Genomic DNA, 19,102 nt, shown 5'->3' with positions numbered 1-19,102 from the left:
TTTCCTTTGTATTGTCTAAAGTGTAAGGGTCAAAGTAAAGTCAAAGCATAATTTGAAAATGGAGTTGAAATCATTTTTATACTTTATAATAATACAGCCTGGAGATCTTCTCCATATTGATAATAAAAAAACCACTTATCTTAGAGTTCTATTTTATTTCGTTTCAGGGAAGTATATTTCTGCTCAAACAATTGGCTATGTGATCTAAAGTTTTGATATTAGCCTTTTTCAAATGCATACTTCATACTTACTCTAATGCTTTTATTGTGATTAAGAAATATTTTGATAACATTTCAAGGTTAGATATTTGTAAAGTGAGTGTGTTTTTAGAATATAGTACTTCGAGTGTGTCAGTTACCTGCTGTGGATATTTATTTTTGTCTCGTCTGTTAACGGCCACCCAAATGGTTGAGCTCCCCAGTCACTGTTCTTTTAACTACCTTCATTAATACAGTTTGATCAATGCTAAGGCAGAAAAGTGCACCTTTATCTCTGTGAAGGTGTCCATTTTAGTGCTTTGTAAATACCTTCCCTTACTTGACAGCAGGGCATTGCTGTTTTAGTAATAACACATTTTTAATTTTCTAGAAATGGGAGTTTTCTAGTATAGAGACCAAATGTTAATTACACGTCTACTGTGTTTTACTATCTCTTGACAAATTGTTTTCCTTACTGATTTTCCACACCAAAAAATTTAAATAAGAGGGTAAAAATTTTAAATTTTGTATTCTGAAGATTGCTTCTTAAGTTATTTTAATACTACCTAGTACAGTAATTAAATTTAGGCAGTATTTAGTTTAAAGACATTTATATATAAATAACCACACGTGACTCATAATTTACTGTAGGAGGCAGTACAGATCTGCATAACACAAGTTTTCAGTAAGAACCCACAGTGCAAGCCAGGTTTGGTGGCACTCAGGAGGCAGAGCATCTCTGTGAGTCTGAGGCCAGCCTGGTCTACAAATTGAGTTTCAGGACAGCCAGGGCTACACAGAGAAACGCTGCCTCAAGAAACAAAACAGTGAAGAAAAACAAAACAAAACAAAAGCCCAGTACAACTTAATTTATTATTAATTTAAATTGGCATATAGTTAGTGTTACTTTGAAGAAAAGTTTAGAAAATAAAATAAAATTTTCCAAGTCAAATATGTAAAACATTGTTATATCAATGAACTGGGATTCTCTATGGCTAGACTACAGTTTTGTACAAAGAGAATTCTGTTAATTCTTTCAAGTTAATACTCTTTGTTTGAATGTGTATCTACCCGAGAGTGCAATAGTATTTGAGTTTAAGAGTATGTTTCTCAGGAAACGTTTTTGTGAATGAATGATTCTACTTCTCGTAGTATGTCATAGTTTCCAAGGACCCTAATTGTGTTGTATTGGTACTGAAATAGTACAAGTTAATGGTTCATTTTGACCAAAGATGATTAGACAAATAATTAATATTTTCAAAAATTATCCATGAAAACATGCAGAAAACTGAAGCTGTTGGTTCAACTGTCTATTAAACTGTTCAGAACCAGCAGTAAATTTCATATTAAATTGTTCAGTATTAAGTAAAAAAAACATAGGTAATACACAGCATAGATTAACCATAAGACCACAATATTCAATTAGAAGCTACAATACAAGGAAATTGAAGTATTTCCCTGTTCGTTAAACATCTTAATGTATTTTTTAAAGGATGAATTTTGGAGCTGGAGAGATGGCTTAATGGTTGGGAGCACTGGCTGTTCTCCTAGAGAACCCGTGTTCAATTCCCAGCACCCACATGGGAGCTCACAACTGTTTGTAACTCCCATTCTAGGGGATCTGAAACCTTCACACAGACACACATGCAGGCAAAACACCAATGTACATAAAATACAAATAAATAAATTATGAGAAAGATTATTTTTCCTGGCCTGTGTGGAATGTAATTATAAAGTAGTTCTGATAAATCAAAGTAGACTATAAGAAATAGAGATGAGAAAATACCTGAATTAATTAATATTTTTTTTATTTTTATTTATTTTCAAAGATCTTGCCTTTTCCTCCACTTTGTATATTGTGAGTTTTTTATATGAAATTTGAACTTTGCACTTACAGTGTTTAATATATAAAATTACACCATTTTAATAGTCTAAGAATGTATTTTCAATTTCATTGACTTATTAAACACATTTTGAAAGTTAGTATACATTTTTGCAAACTATATGATCTTTTTATCTTCCAGGTATGGCTTTTCAAATATGCGCTATATCTCTTCATTGATTAGTGGTGTTGGTATTTTCATGATGGGCGCAGGACTCTCTTGGTACCATGGAATCATGGGATTGCTTCATCCTCAACCAATGGAATCCCTTCTATGGGTGATCCTCTTTTTCCCCCACTTTCATATATGGAATGCTATGACTTTGTCATATTGTACTGGCGAATAGAAATAGCATGCCTCTTGACTGTGTCACACATGTTATTTATTTGTGGTTTTGTTTTACACATGAGTATTTATGACGTCTGAATCCACAGATTTTAAACAATTTTTACTTATTTTATGTATATGAGTGTTTTGCCTTCATGCATGTCTGTGCAGCACATGTATGTCTGATGCAGGCAAAGGCCAAAAGAGGATGCTGGTTCCCCTGGGACCAGCACAAGGCTGTGAGCTGCCTTGGAGTGCTGGGAGTCCAACCCAGGTCCTCTGATAGAGCAGCCAGTGCTCTTAACTGCTGAGCAATATCTCTAGCCCCTAATTTGGTGATGTTAAACAAGAGGCTCTCATAGGTATAAATAGTAAGCACATCCTCTAAATTTTGAGCAGTTCTACAAATTTCCTAGAGATGCTATTGAATAAAAAGAATTCCGTTCACCGTTAGCACCAGGAATGGTTTTATATCAGTAACTACAATTTCCAGTCACTTGTCATAAGCTGGAACTGCATTTAATATTAAAGCAAAATGAAAAGGAGGTTGATTGGTTTGTTTGTTTTGTGTTTTCTCTGAGGCCTCCATCAGGTAGGGGGCTTGCCTTGGAGAACAGGAAAAGGGGGATGGTCGCTTTCAGCCTTATTACACCAGCTTCTTCTGCTCAATAGGCCATGCCCAACACTGGGTATGGAACAGTACGTACTAACCTGGTCTGCTCTCGCCTTCATAGTCATTAAACTACCTTGCTTTCACAGTCAGGCCTTAGAGAGCACGTTGCTTTGCTGCTCTGGCTCCTTGGATAGACAGAGTGGTCATCTACTGTCCTCCCAGCTCTGATAGACACAGAGCGGTCATCTCCCGCTCCTCAGCTCTGATAGACACAGAGTGGTCATCTCCTGTCCTCCCAGCTCTGATAGACACAGAGCGGTCATCTCCTGTCCTCTCAGCTGTGATAGACACAGAGTGGTCATCTCCCGCCCCTCCCAGCTCTGATAGACACAGAGTGGTCATCTCCTGTCCCTCTCAGCTCTGATAGACACAGAGTGGTCATCTCCTGTCCCTCTCAGCTCTGATAGACACAGAGCGGTCATCTCCTGTCCCTCTCAGCTCTGATAGACACAGAGTGATCATCTACTGTCCCTCTCAGCTCTGATAGACACAGAGTGGTCATCTACTGTCCCTCCCAGCTCTGATAGACACAGAGTGGTCATCTCCTGTCCTCTCAGCTCTGATAGACACAGAGTGGTCATCTACTGTCCCTCCCAGCTCTGATAGACACAGGGTGGTCATCTACTGTCCCTCTCAGCTCTGATAGACACAGAGTGGTCATCTCCCGCCCCTCTCAGCTCTGATAGACACAGAGTGATCTACTGTCCCTCTCAGCTTCCAGGCATTTGGCAAAAATGCTTTTTAGATATTTCAGAAGACTTCACCTCAGAACCCCATGGCTAAGACCTATATTATGAGACATTTTACTTTCTATGGGCCCCTGTCAGATTATTGCTCGTGGGTGCATCAGACACAATTGGCTTTGATCCCCGATCTCCTCAGGGCACCTATTAAGTCTACTGAGCAATCTCAGCAACTCAGCACATTCATCATAGAAATGTTCTCCTTTGGCCCCCTTACTCTGCGGCTTGTCTTCAGTAGTGCTAGGTGTAACACCAAGGTGTGGTCTGGTGGGTAGAAAGAGGCCTCCAGCTCCTTCTGAAAGCCTCTGCAGATTGTATATCCATCCTGGTGTTGGGACATGCTGGAATGAGAGTGAACGTGGAACTCCTTTTCCTGTTGTGGTCATAGGATAGTACATGACCAGTCTAGTTCCAGTATTCTATTATCCCATACATATCTCTGCAATAACAAGCCAGTTAAACTAGGCTTATTTGTATTTTTATTTTTTGTCATTTAGTTATTAAAACAAAGTGCTTTGCTGTGATACCCAGACTGACCTTGAACTTTTGAACTCCTGCCTCATTCTTTTCCTCCACTCCCTGTGCTGGGATTATAGGCAAATGCCACCACGTCTAGCCCTCTATTTACATTTTTTTCTTTTTTTTTTTTGGTTTTTCGAGACAGGGTTTCTCTGTGGTTTTGGAGCCTGTCCTGGAACTAGCTCTGTAGACCAGGCTGGTCTCGAACTCACAGAGATCCGCCTGCCTCTGCCTCCCGAGTGCTGGGATTAAAGGCATGCGCCACCACCGCCCGGCTTTCTATTTACATTTTTGAGGCGAGTTTCTTACTTTGTTTTTTAACCATAGTACATTTTGTGTAGTTACATGGACAAACTCGCCTCCCCCATCCTGCACATGTTTAGCTGCCCCTCATTGTCCTAGGGTCACCTCATTTGAATAGCATCACTAGTCAGGGGTGAAGCAGTCTCTGGAGTTAGAAGGTGATGATGTTTATTTTTAATTGTGTTTAAATTTTAAACTTTCTAACATATCTTGTCTTTGAGTAACTGAATAGGATTGCATTGAAATGAGGCAATTTATAAATAATGGATTCCGTAGACTAAACGTGCTTAATAGGCGTTACTTCAGAATCTTGACTTTGGGTATTTTATCCTTTTTTCCCAATGAAATTTTTTTTATGTCTTTTAAAACTTTTTTTTTAGTTAAAAATTTTTAAAGATTTTTATTTATTATGTATAATGTTCTGTCTGCATATGTGTCCACTCCCCAGAAGAGGGCACCAGATCTCATTACAGATGGTTGTGAGCCACCATGTGGTTGCTGGGAATTGAACTCAGGACCTCAGGAAGAGCAGTCACTGTGCTTAACCTCTGAGCCATCTCTCCAGCTCCTAGTTAAAAAAATTTTTTTCGGGATGGTTGGCATTGAGACAGGGTTCCTCTGCAAATCCCTGACTGTCCTAGAACTCACTCTGTAGACAAGGCTGGCCTTGAATTTAGAGATCTGCCTGCCTTTTCCATCCCTAGTGCTGGGATTACAACCGTACGTGACTATACCTGGCTTCTGTCTATAATTTATTCTCTTCCTCTGAGTTGTTTACTAACAAGATCCTTAGTATCTAGCTTGAATTAGCACTTGTATTTCAATTTTATTGGATATTGCAGATTTTACATATGAGTAAGCTGTAATTCTTCAATGAAATACTTGGTTCATTATTTGTTTTACTTCTTATTTTCCAGGCATATTGTATTTTAGCAGGATCTTTGGTATCTGAAGGAGGTATGTACTGTCAAAAATGATTTATTTTCAATTTACTGTATTTGAAAGCCCATTCATTACAGTTTGTCAAGTTGTAATAGTACTGTGGAGGTAGGAACCTAAGTCTTGTCTGCTTCTCAAGGTAGAAAGTCTCTGGAGTGTTCTGTGGGTGTTGCTGTATCGGTGAGGGCAAGGGGAATGGGCTGTGTTCATGAATAACCTATATTGCTCAAACCATTGGAAATAAAAACATAATGATACTAACTTTTTAAATTGGTTTTTAGCAGTGTTAATCAGAAAAAAAGCTGTGCCTTTATAAGAAGAATAATATTTTCTGAAATATATTACTTCAAGAATATTGTAAAATTCTTCCTTTCTCCCTCCCTCCCTCCCTCCCTCTCTTTCTTTCTTTCTTTCTTTCTTTCTTTCTTTCATTTTCCTTCAAGACGAAGTTTCTCTGTGTTGCTTTGGAGCCTGTCCTGGAACTGGCTTTGTAGTCTAGGCTGGCTTCGAACTCACAGAGATCCTCCTGCCTCCGCCTCCCGAGTGCTGGGATTAAAGGCAGGGCCACCACCGCCCAGTTTGTGACATAGTTTCTAATATTAACATAAAACACCTAATTCAGTATTCTTTATCTCTGAAAGATTATTTCTGTATTTGGTATTCCCTTCATCCATATTTTTAAAAGATTCATTTGTTTGTTTATTATTAATTAATTTTGTGCAGGTGTCTGTGTAAGTCTGAGTGTATGTGCGTGTGTCTATGTGGGTACCCACATCTGTGGCATGCAAAGGCCAGAAGACAGCACCAGATCCCTCTTCTCAGAGCTGGAATCACAGGTGTTTGTCAGATGCCTGGTTGTTCTGTGAGGGCCGAGATCTGAACTCTAGTCTTCTTACCCCTAAACCATCTCCTTAGTTCCTCATCCATTTTTAAAATTCATTTGATTTGTGGTTGGCAGGTTATAATTGTACATTTATGGGGTTTTCCTCAATGGATAAACCTCCAAAGATTGGAGGGTCAGAAGTGATGATTCTTAGTGAGTGCCACCCCATTGTGGGTGCTCAATTGGCAAAGGCTGTTGCTGTAGTAATTATGTTTAGCTATTATGGTTTGAAATAGGAGATTCATTTTGTTATAATGGCTAATTACAGTCTTGATGGTGACTGTTAATATAGATTCTCATTGCCCATTCTGGTGTTCTATTTGTTTTTGGAGGGCTCTCTTTAAAGTTGGAGACATGAAGTTTCTTCCTTGCTAATAGGGTGTTTCTCTTTCAGCAACACTTCTTGTTGCCATAAACGAACTTCGCAGGAGTGCTCAGGCCAAAGGAACATCATTTTATAAGTATGGTATGTAGTTTAAAACCAGGTATTTGGGGGCTGGAGAGATGGCTCAGTGGTTAAGAGCATTGCCTGCTCTTCCAAAGGTCCTGAGTTCAATTCCCGGCAACCACATGGTGGCTCACAACCATCTGTAATGAGGTCTGGTGCCCTCTTCTGGCCTGCAGACATACACACAGACAGAATATTGTATACATAATAAATAAATAAATATTTAAAAAAAAATAAATAAAACCAGGTATTTATTTTTTTCTTTTGTCCTGCTGAAAGTATTTAGTGCTATTGCTTTGTTGCTAAGAAATGATATAAAACATGTCTCACTGTCTTCTGTATGTGGCTCTCAGAAAACAAATTATTTCTGTTAAAAAGAATTTTTGAGCATAGGGATGGCAATTTGAGCATAGGGATGTTTTCTGAGCATAGCAATTTGACTTAGGTGAGCCATTATATTTCTGCATATACCTGTATAATTCGGAAAGATAATTTTACTATCTAAGTTATTATTAACATTTGAGATAATAAATAGGGTTTTAAAAACTATAATCTGTAATATATCCTTGTGTTAATAGGTTGATTTTGAATGGGTAGTTATTGAAATGGCTTCTGGTAGTGTCAAATTAAGATTTCAAAGTTCTCTGTTCTTGTCTCTTGCCACAATCATTAAGTCATGGAAAGTCGTGATCCCAGTACAAATGTTATACTATTGGAGGACACTGCAGCTGTCTTAGGAGTGATAATAGCGGCCACCTGCATGGGCCTCACCTCTGTAACAGGTAAGTATTTCTTAAACTATGTGTGATTTTCTTCTATGGGGACTTGGTGTGCAGATTTCTCTGAGTTAGATTTATTATCTTGAGATGAGAAATAAAGGAATTAGTAGATTATTGTAAGTAACCTAAGTAGCAGTGAGTCAAAGTTGGGGTCTCTCTGAACTCTGACCCCCTTCCCTATGACAGTACTGTTGGGATTTACTAATGGCATGGGCCATTAAGGTAATGCAGAGACTTAAGCACATATGCACTGGAGCTCTTGTTCACATGTCTTCTTGCTTCTGGTACCAAGAATGACCTCTGCTGCCTTCATAGGCCTAATTTTCGTCAGGTTCTTTCTGCCCACTCATTTTGGTAGCTTGCCAAGTTTTTTGTGTGCTAAAAGGCAGATTGGAACAGAAAGCTCATTTTGTTTTCTAAAAGAAGAACCATTTGAGTGTTTGTGAGGTCAGATTCTCTTGGGATTAACATCGTCCATGCGTTCTCATTTATGTAAAATTACGTCAGATGATGAGCTGCCGCTGCATTCTTCAGTGGAACTAGGATGCTCTGATTGACCTTTACCCTGCTTTTGGTCATATATTATTGATAAGCATCCCCACCTCACCCCAGAGGGTTGCACTATATGACCTAGCTAGCCTAGCCCTGTAGATCAGGCTGGCCTTGAACTCAGAAGAGGTCTGTCTGCCTCTGCCTTCCAAATGCTGAAATCAAAGGCTATGCTAATGACTAATGACCACTTCTTTTAACTTTTTATTTCTAAAGAGCACTATTTAATTTTGGATTCCATAATTGGAACTCTTATAATGGATTGTGCTTTACAAGTAGATCAATTAGGAGAGATTAATTTGTATTTTGTTTCATATACTTCGACTACATGTTAATAAAACTAGTACACAGTTGATATTTTTAGTAAAATAAAAGTTTTATATTAAGAATTTAAAAGTTAAATAAGGGCATTGAGATAGCTCAGCAGATAGAGGCACTCAGGGCCTGAGTTTATTCCCTGGGACCTGTGCAGTGGAAGAAAAGAAACAGCCCCCATAGTCTCCTGACCTGCATGCACATGCCACACCGACACTAAAATGATTTGGTTGTTGGTTTTGTTGGTTTTTTTAAGGTTTTTTTTTTTTTGTTTTTGAGACAGAGTCTCACTATATAAAGCCCTTGCTGGCCTAGAACACCCTATATCAGCAGTTCTCACCTGTGGGTCAGTGACCCCCTTGGGTCACATACCAGATATTTACATTATGATTCATAATAGTAACTAACAAAATTACAGTTATGAAGTAGCAATGAAACAATTTTATAATTGGAGTTACTGCAACATGAGGAACTGTATTAAAGGGTCCCAGCTTTAGGAAGGTTGAGAACCACTGCTCTATATAGACCCAGCTGGCCTCAAAGTCATTCTCAAAAATGCTGAGGTTAAAGGCATACACCTGCCCCTGCTAATAGTAAGACTGCTAGCAGCTGTTAACAGAGGTAACTGAAGGAGCCAGGAGTGAATGTCAGAAATCTTGGTTGTTTCCTCTCTATAGCTCACTGGAATGATAGAAATGTTTTGGTTTCTTCTTTCAGGCAATCCACTGTATGACAGCCTGGGTTCCTTGGGTGTGGGCACCTTACTAGGCGTGGTCTCAGCATTCCTGATCTACACTAACACAGAAGCACTCCTAGGAAGATCTATACAACCAGAGCAAGTGCAGCGACTTACTGAACTCCTGGAGAGCGACCCCTCAGTAAGGTCAGCCTTGTCTAATGATGCTCTCTGGTGTCTCACACAAACAGTGAACTGTTCCTCAAGGGAAGAAAGTATATGTAGGAAACCCCTTGTAAGTTTCCTTTATTCAAACTTAAAATAGGAAAGTATTTATTCTGTTCCCTGTTCTAGTTTAGTCTGTTTCTGCTGCTGCCATAGAATACCAGAGAGCAGGTAACTTGTAAACAAAACAGGCTTATTTAGCGCATGGTGTTCACACAGTCTAGCAGGAGTCTTAATGCTGCTTGAACTCAAGGTGGAAAGTGAGGGCACATACAGAACAGAGAGAATGGCGGGGGCGGGAGTTGATTTGAGGCAGCTGGCTCCTGGAACTAATGAAATCCTAAGAGCAAGAAATCAGTGTCCTCCAGAGGTGGCATTAATCTACTTGTGAAGGCCCCACCCCACACCATACATAAGTCATACTGAGGACACAGCATGAATGTGCATACAATGTTATAATTGAAACCCTTGAAATTTAAAAATTGTCTATGCTTGAATTAGTAAAACAGTAGTGGTTATTGGACTTATATCCTAAAATCTATATATTTAAGTTTGCAAGTAATTAGTTAGATCATAATTTGAAGTTGAAGTTGACTATTTCATGTGAAATAACCCATTCATACTTTCTCTACAATACTAACATTGTAGAGTGAGTTGGGAAGTCTCCTCCTGCTGGGTGCAGCATGTATGAAGAATTGACACTCTTATATATTTTTTATTTTTATCTGTGGGGGACATGGTATTTTGTCCACATGTATGTCTGCATACTACATGAGTGGCTTGTGTTTGTGGAGGTGAGCAGAAGGCATCCTCTGGCACTGTAGTCACAGGTAACTGAGTAAGCCTGTGGTGCTGGTGCTGGATTTGAACTCGGGTCCTGTGGAAGAACATCCAGCGTTCTAAACCTTTGAGCCATCTCTCCAGCCCCTGTCAGTAACTTCTTTTTCAGTAAATCCATCTGGACATGAGCTTTTCTATATGAATCAGGTTTTGTTTTTTGTTGTAGTTGCTATTGTTTAGTTTTTTTATATAATTCCCTTACTTATTATAGACAGTTACACATTTTTTTTTCCTGTATTACAAACCTTGGGCCTAGAATCTCTGGGGCAAGTGACTCAGGTGATGTTTCTTACTGGGCTACTTTAGAAGTTTCTGTTTATTTTAGAAACCTTTCTTTATCATGTATAATACGTGGGGTTTTTACATGATTCCTTTGAAATATTTTTCTTTAAGGTTCATAATGCCACATCTTTTGTTTCTGATTATATTTGCTTAAGTCTCTACCCCTACCCCTCGCTGCCACTATTTAAAAATTATATTTGTCATTTTGGTTTTATTGGCTTTGTTTGCCCATCCTCCTTTTCATTCATTTCTTTAATCGTTACTCCCTTCCTTCTGGCTGCCTTATGTTTAGTTTGCTCTTCCCCATTGTCTTTAGGTGGTAGGATAAGTTTTCTAACTGACTTGGTACCATTTCAAAGCAGACATTCACAGACAGAACTTGTCCCTAGCCTCTGCTCTCTCTATACCCAGGATTGTTCTCCTGCAGCGTGTTCTCTCCTCTCAAAGCATCTTCTCATTCTGCTTGTTTAAAATTTCATTTTTATTTTTTAATTAACATATAATAATTATATGTATTTATGATATTTCACTACATTTGTGTAGCATCTGATGATTAGTGGATCAGATCTGTGGGTATTCTTTGTGCACTTGAAATACTCTGTTAGGCAGGGAGTTTTTCGTAGATGTTAGTAGGGTTAACTGGTTTATCGCCTTCAAAACTCAGTCTTCCTACTGATTTCATGCAACATGAAAATATCTCGCCTTTGTCCATTTTTGTTTGTTTTGATGCAATTTTGCACTATTCTAATTAAAAGCTAGTAAAAGAACTCAAGCAAACGTGAGTTGTGTCCAAGAATGAAGATATATGGATGGGATATCTTTGGAAACTAGGAGTGTTGGTGATCGAAATTCATGCAGTTGCTTTTTTTTTCTTTTGCTTTTTTTTTTTTTTAAACAGTGTATTAGTTACCTATTGCAGTCTGACATCTGGTCCAAAGCTAGTGGTTATGGCACTGTCTTATTATCTGATAGTATCTGTAGTCAGGGATTCAGGCTCTGCATGTGTGGCCCCCTGCTTCAGTCTTTCTCACAGACTGTATGCTACATGATTGACTGTGTCCTAGGAAAGGAGCTGATTGCAGGCTTTTTGATGTTGGCAAGACTAGATCCTTTGCCACATGATGGCAGTGTGCTTAGTCAAAATGTGTAAATTGATGGGCACTCATTGAATGTGGACAAGAAAATAGTGACAGACACCTGCCTGATAAGGGAGATGACATTCCATCACTTTGCTAGATTCTCTTGGTGGCTTGCATCTGAGGAGAGGGGATCACACAGGATAGAGGAGGCACTACTGATCAGCAGGAAGATCTTAGAGGCTGCTTGACACAGAGAGCTTTCTCTCTGCAGTTAGCTCCAAGGACATAAGGAACAACCACATCAGAATAGCATCAGCCATTCTTTTATTAAACAAAGAAACATCTCTTTATTAAACAAAGAAAGACACATCATAGTACTTTGTGAGGGCAGAATGCAAACAAATGGAAAAATAAGATAATATCTTGCCAATCTGGACAGATTTTATTTTTAACTTGAGTGTCTGTAGCTTTGGAGCCATTGGGTCATTTGTTCTCATGTCATCCCAGGAAGTTAATAAAGCTTCTCGTGTGGATTAGAAATCGTGGACTCAGTCCAGAGTTGTAATAGCATGTAGAGTTTTCAGGATGCAGGCTTTCTTTCTTTCTTTTTTTTTTTTTTTTTTTTTTTTTTGGTTTTTCAAGATAGGGTTTCTCTGTAGCTTTGGTGCCCGTTCCGGAACTAGCTCTTGTAGACCAGGCTGGCCTCGAACTCACAGAGATCCGCCTGCCTCTGCCTCCCGAGTGCTGGGATTAAAGGCGTGCGCCACCACCACCCGGTCAGGCTTTATTTCTTATGTATTATGTAAATTATATGTATTTCTTAGATATTATTTCTTATGTAAAGAAAGCAGATTGGACTGATCACAGGTAGAGGCTTCTCAACAGTTCCCTAGGGGAGATTTGCTCCTTGGGGGTTAAGGTTAGAAGGAAGCAAGCAGTTGATGCTTCATCTGCACGCCCTTCTGGAAGGGAGACAGAACTATGCAGTAGACTCCTGGAGGCGAAGAGCCGTGGTGAGCCAGGGCACTAGCTGGGCGGCCTGAGAAAATCACCTTCTGTAGATATAGATGCCGCCTTATGATTGGTCTTAGTTGGAGCCATTCATTCCGTGACTGCCTTCCTGTCTGTGCCACATTGAGCTTGAGCATGTGCTCATCATTGCCCTCATCGGCCCTGCGCATTAGTTTTATTCAGCCCGTTCTAACAGTAACTGCAGGACTGAGAGACGCTGCATACCAGCCAGCACATGAGCCATGTACACCTGTGGTGGAGCTTGCTTGCTCTGCTGTGCACTGGCGCTGGTTTGAACCTTATGGCCACAGAGAAGGAATGGAGGGAGGGAAGGAAGGAGGGATAAGGGAGGTTTGCATACTCAAAGATGCTGTTATCAACAAAAATTTTATTTTTATAAATGTTGAGAAATTATTAAGTAGATAGACTATGGGACAGTTTATAAGATTAACTTGATACTGATTAACTTGGTACTATTTTGGAAAAGCACTTTAGAATTAGTAATTTTTTTAATATACAAACTTTATAACTCATGTATGTAAATTATTATAAAACAATATTTATTATGCTTATTCTTTTGTATGGCATTATGCACAGAAACCAAACTAGATGGTCAGTCTTAGAAAGTGATGAGCTTGGTGGTAAGTGGTCTGCAGTGTTGCTGGGGAAGCCGAATTCTCTGCCGTGAGAGTATAGATGTTACACTCAGCCTTACCCGTATTATTATTAATCGCAGGGCAATCCATGATGTTAAAGCCACAGATCTGGGCTTAGGAAAAGTCAGATTTAAGGCAGAAGTCGATTTTGATGGACGAGTTGTTACACGATCATACTTGGAAAAGCAGGATTTTGACCGCATGATGCAAGTAAGTTTCTGTAGTCATCGTCTTCTTTTGTAGCCCACCATTTTAAGGTCTCTTTTTGTCTTATTGTCTTAGAGTCACTTCAACTGTGAACTTCTTAGTTCCCAAGTCTGTTAGAGAACTTTTTTATAGTGGGTCAGAGGAGACAGCCAAATGAACAAATGTAATCATTAAGTTGTTAATACTTGTTACATGTTTTATGTAATCTACTCTCAATAACCCTGTATGGTGATGAAATAACAGGTTCTAACAGACAGACAGACTTAGCAGATGAATTAGCTTGTCTAAGGTTTCAGAACCAGGAAGTCACATGAATCTGATCTTTAACTCCAGATCTATACTTTTTATTAAGAATACAGTAGCACACCTGCCCACTTTGCTGTTTTATTTTCTGTGAATTAAATTACCAGAATCCAAAACTGGTGAGAAGAAAAATAAGTGTAAACTTTAAATTGCGTTTCTGAGTAGTTTGTTGGTTCCCAAGACAATCTGTGTGTGTCACTCAAGCAGAGCTGGTGCAGGAGAGGAGAGGTGTGTTCATTTAACTTGTATATTGTTACAGTTGTATTTTATTATTATTGTTAATCTACTATGCCCAATTAATTGATTCAACTTTATCATTGGTATGGATTTTGTATATGAAAAAGATAAGATGTTTAAGATCTCTGTGCTGTTGGGATAAAACCTCAAAGATAAAGGGTAATGCTGTAATTTAGGAGACAATTTGTAGAAGCCAGCAGTGATCAGAACAAGTATTACTTCTTGGTTTGTCAGATCTTAACACCTGCTATGTAGGTTGAGTATCCTAGATAAAAAATACTAGGGAACTGAAATGTCCGCCATTTAATCTTTTTTAAATAATTGTACACATTGAGTTCTTAATCCAAATGTCAAAAGGCCTGGTGTTTGGCTTTGTTGTTGTCATTTTGTTTGTTTGAACCATGGTCTGGTGTAGCCTAGGCTGGCCTCGAACTCCCTGTGTACCTCTGAATACCTGAACTTCTGCAGCTCTTGCTCCTCCTTCCTAGTGCGAGGATTTCAGGCATGTAACACCACGCCTAGTTTATGTATGCTGGGGACTGAGCCCAGGGCTTCATGCGGACACCCACCTACCGAGCTACATCTTGCCCTAGTGGTTTTGAGAGTCATGTCAGTGCTTAAAGAGTGGTAGACTTCAGAAGAGCTTGGATTTTCAGATTTGGCGTACTAGTTAACTCTGGGGATGAGAATGAGATTTAGCAAAAAGGCTTAAACTGTTTTTTTAATGATTTTTTCCAAGACCTTAGACAAACACAGGATATGTTTTTCTAAAATATGAATCTGAAAATACTATTTTCCATGTTAAACAGAAACAATGCTACGAACTAGGTATGGTAACACAAAACTATAATCCCAGTGCTGAGAAAGCTGAGACAGGAGGATCATGATTTTGAGGCATCCTGAGCTCTATAGATTCTATCTCAGAAGGAAAGGAAAAGAGGTGATGCCTGGTGGCATTTCATACGTGTGCCCTAGGTCATGTGTGTAAGTGCCCTGGGCAGGTGTGGACAGCTAAATTTAAGGTAGATGAAGACTACTAAGCACCTGCTTTAACTTCCGTAGATAACTCCAGGTTATCGTCCAGAGTGTGCTCATTCTCTCCCCATTCAGGATGGCAAAGGTTCTAGTGCATGGGTTTTTTTTTTAAAGGACAGAGTCTCACCACATAGGGCTGGGGTTGACCCAGAACTAATTATTAGGCCAGATAGCCTGCAACTCAGAGAGATCATGTGACCCTACCACACCCAGAGACCTTGAGTTCTCTATCTCCCATTTTTACCTCTAGAGCTGGGCTTCCTGAGGACTATGCCAGGTCTTCTGTGCTATTATTTATCATGTGTTAAAAAAGTCTTTCTTTTATCACTTTATCATAAGAACATTCTAAAGATTTTGTGACTTAATCCACTTTGAATTGTTTACTTGCCATACTGAAGTAAAGGTTAGCTTCTTTATTGTTCAGGAAGGCCGTTGTCCTGGTCGTACTTGGGGAACAGTCTTTGCCTTTGCCTGCAGCTGTAGCGCTCTCCCTGCAGAACACTCTTTCAGAGCTGTTTAGAAACAAGGGATTCATTGCCTTGGCCTAAAGGTTTTATATATATACATACATATATATATGTATGTATATATGTATACATATATATGTATATACATGTATATATATATATATATATATATACCACTGTCATTTTAAAATTCTGTTTTTCTGCTTTCATTTTCTTTATAGGAAATTCAAGAAGTAAAAACTCCTGAACAATTAGAGGCCTTTATGCTTAAACACGGAGAAAACATTATTGACACTCTAGGAGCTGAAGTGGACAGGCTCGAGAAGGAGCTGAAAGTAAGATAGAGTTGTCAGTAATTGTCTTCTGATAACAACAGCTGCTTTGGGAGTCCTTATTCTGTGTAGATACCAGGCAAAGTGTGTCATGTGTGTATGTGTGTACTGTATTTTATCCCATAAAGTAATTTGCAGGCAGGATTTGATAGGTTAATGACACTCAACCAGTAAAGTAGGGAATAACGGTATGAACCTCTTGTTCAATTCAAATTCAGTATTTTTATCACTGTTCTTCCTAGCTTGCATTTAAGATAGTAAAAGGTATTTTGTCTTTAAATAGAAAACATTTCAAAAAGATTCTAGAGAAAAATAAAAGGAAAACTTGAGATGTTAGTCAGAAGCAGAAAGACTGGGATATAGACTGATCATGCCTGTGCTTGCTTCTGTCTGATTGGAAGCGGTTACTTTATTAGCTTTGTTACTGCTAGTACTGCTTCAGATGGTTTTTGAAAAGGCTTACTTACTTTTACTTTATATGTATGGATGTTTTGCCTACATGTGTGTCTGTCTGTGTACCATACATGTAAAGTGTCTGCAGAGGTCAGAAGAGGGCATCAGATCCTCTGGAACTTGAGTTACAGACAGTTGTGAGTTACTTGAGGCTTTTGGGACTGAACCTGGGTCCTCTGTAAGAGCAGTAAGTGCTCTTATTTACTGAGCCGTCTCTCCAGTTATTTCACCTTTTTGCAAAAATGCTTGAGTAGAAAGGATTAGAAGCCAGTAGCTGTCTTAATAGAAAACAGATTTCCTTATCTGTCTCTGCATTCAGTCTGTGATGCATTTTCATAGTTTTGATTAAAGAGCATGAAGTATTATTCTACTTGTTTTCTGGCTAATCTGAGTCTAGCCTCAGGGTCAGAGAAAGCCTTGTGTGTGCGTACATGTGTGTGTGTGTGTGTGAGTGTGTGTGTGTGTTTAATCACTTCATTGTAAAGAACTTTCAAATAATTGGTCATTGTGGCGTATGCTTTTATTCCCAGCAGAGGAAGACAGATCTCTATAAGTTTAAGGCCAGCTTCTTCTATATCTTAAGTTGCAGGAGAGCCAGAACTATGAAGAGAGACCCTGTCTCAAACAAACAAACAAAATTCCAACAACAACAACCCCCCCCCCAAAAAAAAGAAAGAAATCACATAGTTAAATTAATGTAAGCCACTCAAGCAAGCACTTGTGCCGACCCAGAGCCTATACATCCCAGTGAACGTTTGTGTAATTACAGTCACCATTGCAAAGCTGGGGGTGCTTCCCTAGCAATTACATTTTAATTGTGTGTGTGTGTGTGTGTGTGTGTGTGTGTGTGTGTGTGTGTTGGGTAAGGACAGGCTTAGTTAAAATACTTATCTCCACTTTTAGCACTCTGCTTGCCCTCGACTATGTGGACAAATAAACTATATCAAGCAGTGTTTTAAATGTTTTAGTTCTAATTGGTATTGTTTTGCAGTGATTTTCTTTTCACTGTGCAAAGGGGTATTAGGGTTTTTGGTGCTTCTATGATTGACATATACAAGATCTGTCTTTGTATTAGCACATGAACAGATTCAGCGAGGTGGGGTTATTTCCTGTATGGTTCATAGTATATTCACCTTGATAGTTTTCTTATGCATAGTCTCCACTTGATAGGATAGTAAATGCTTTTAGTTACTCTAGCGACCAGAAAGAATTTTTAAAAATGCGGTGGAGGGTGTTGCTGTGAATAATGTGGAGTTTTTTTTCTTTGCAGAAACGAAATCCTGAAGTTCGGCATGTAGATCTAGAGATCCTATAGGTCTGATGAATGAGTCACTTGGGACATAGAGACATCTTCCTCCCCACTGAAGGGGAATCAGTGCCGTCCAGAAGCTGTGCTTCTTAAGATGGATGGGATATTTCATGTGCTGAGCAATTGAAGAAGTCACAGAACTAAAACTCCTTTCTTCTAATCATGTCTTCATGCTTCTGTAGGGCCCTTGGCTGCTTAGATCACCCACAGTTCTCATTTTAGCCAGTCTGTATCGACCGTGAATCATGTTTCCTTTCTTAACATGGTAAAGTAAGTGTTCCCCATGGACTTGTAACTTCGGGTGCCTCTGAAGATTTTAGTCCATCGAAGTTTTCTAATCTTGAATACTCTGGCTAAACCGTGTTGTGTGGTTTTCAAACAGTCACCGTGTTTTGAGGTCTGTCTTTCCTGCCCAGTTGGGAAAGTATTTCTGTATACTTTGTGGTTTCCACCTGAACACTGAGAGGCGCACTCTCCTAACTTCGTTATCCACAGATGTTCATTCCAGAAATGGCGCAGTCCTGAATGGAGGGGAGACGTTTCAGCATCTTCTGGATCATAGTAGTTGCCACTTTGTAAACTTTCTTTTTTCTCCTTTATTTTTTTTCTTATTTGGCATAATTTTTGTAATGTTAAAGACACAATCCTAGATGTATAACTCCTTTTTTAACTGGCTTCAGTGCCAGAGTGTTTATTTACTGGGAATGATGCATTTGTAAATGTCCTAACTTTCTGTAAAGTGGACTAGAAGTATTTATAATTTTACAGACAGGATAGCATTTTGTTTTTAATTTATTTAAAAGAAGGCACTACTTATGTAAATCTGAACTGTGGGATACTTTTTGCTTTGAGGGAGAAGTAAATCTCTTACACTGAAACTCGTGTGGCGGTTTTGTGTGCTGTCGGGGCCAGCTGTGTGTCCTGAGCATTAAGTCGGGCATTGAGCAGAGTTCATTGCTGTAACACATTATGTAAGCAGATAGCTCGCTGATGACTGTAAGGTAGCAGGGGAAGAGATGTTCAGTTTAGTAACTGAAGACTCAGTGAGAAGCTGCAGCTGTCACCGCTCAGACAGCTCAGAGATGTGCGAGCAGCGAGCGCCGTTCATACGAGCAGCGGCTGCTCTCTGAGCGAGAGCGCTGGGGGTGCAGCCCTGACAGCTCTGAGTTCAGTGTCTCCAGACTCTGAGATGGAGGTTTGTGAATTACAGAAAACTGTAATGTGGAAACAAAAATAAACCTCTGCTTAAAGGATATGTTAGAGTAGTTTTGATCCAGAAATGACAGTTGATAGGAAATTGTGAGGATTTATGCAGTGCTTTGTGTAGCTGTAGGGAGCATGCTTATTACCCTTCGGGTTTTGTTGCTGACTTCTTTCTGTGGAGGTCAGGCCAGCCTGGAACTCACTGCATATAGCCTAGTCTCTCTGAAGA

At 39.2% G+C, this 19,102-nt stretch overlaps 1 protein-coding gene across 4 annotated transcripts in view; it reads left to right on the top strand.

The window, feature by feature from the left end:
* Slc30a9 (solute carrier family 30 member 9) overlaps positions 1-18,544 on the top strand; it is a 56,980-nt gene extending 38,436 nt beyond the window's left edge. Inside the window, exons 11-18 of one of the 4 annotated variants that reach the window (XM_041671445.1) lie at positions 2,222-2,357; positions 5,563-5,602; positions 6,862-6,933; positions 7,590-7,697; positions 9,276-9,441; positions 13,408-13,537; positions 15,798-15,911; positions 17,632-18,544. In XM_041671445.1, coding sequence (XP_041527379.1) covers positions 2,222-2,357; positions 5,563-5,602; positions 6,862-6,933; positions 7,590-7,697; positions 9,276-9,441; positions 13,408-13,537; positions 15,798-15,911; positions 17,632-17,676 — 811 coding nt within the window. In that variant the 3' untranslated portion in view covers positions 17,677-18,544. The remainder of the gene's footprint in view (positions 1-2,221; positions 2,358-5,562; positions 5,603-6,861; positions 6,934-7,589; positions 7,698-9,275; positions 9,442-13,407; positions 13,538-15,797; positions 15,912-17,631) is intronic. The other 3 variants (XM_041671447.1, XM_041671446.1, XM_041671448.1) reach the window with 3 other exon arrangements.
* Positions 18,545-19,102: the final 558 nt, after the last annotated feature.

The sequence above is a fragment of the Microtus oregoni genome, unplaced genomic scaffold (genome assembly GCF_018167655.1).
Source record: "Microtus oregoni isolate MIOR12 unplaced genomic scaffold, Mior012 000021F_ref0000039, whole genome shotgun sequence".
NCBI lineage: Eukaryota > Metazoa > Chordata > Mammalia > Rodentia > Cricetidae > Microtus > Microtus oregoni.
The sequence above is the reverse complement of the archived record's forward strand: the minus strand, read 5'-3'. Positions and strand labels throughout refer to the sequence as shown.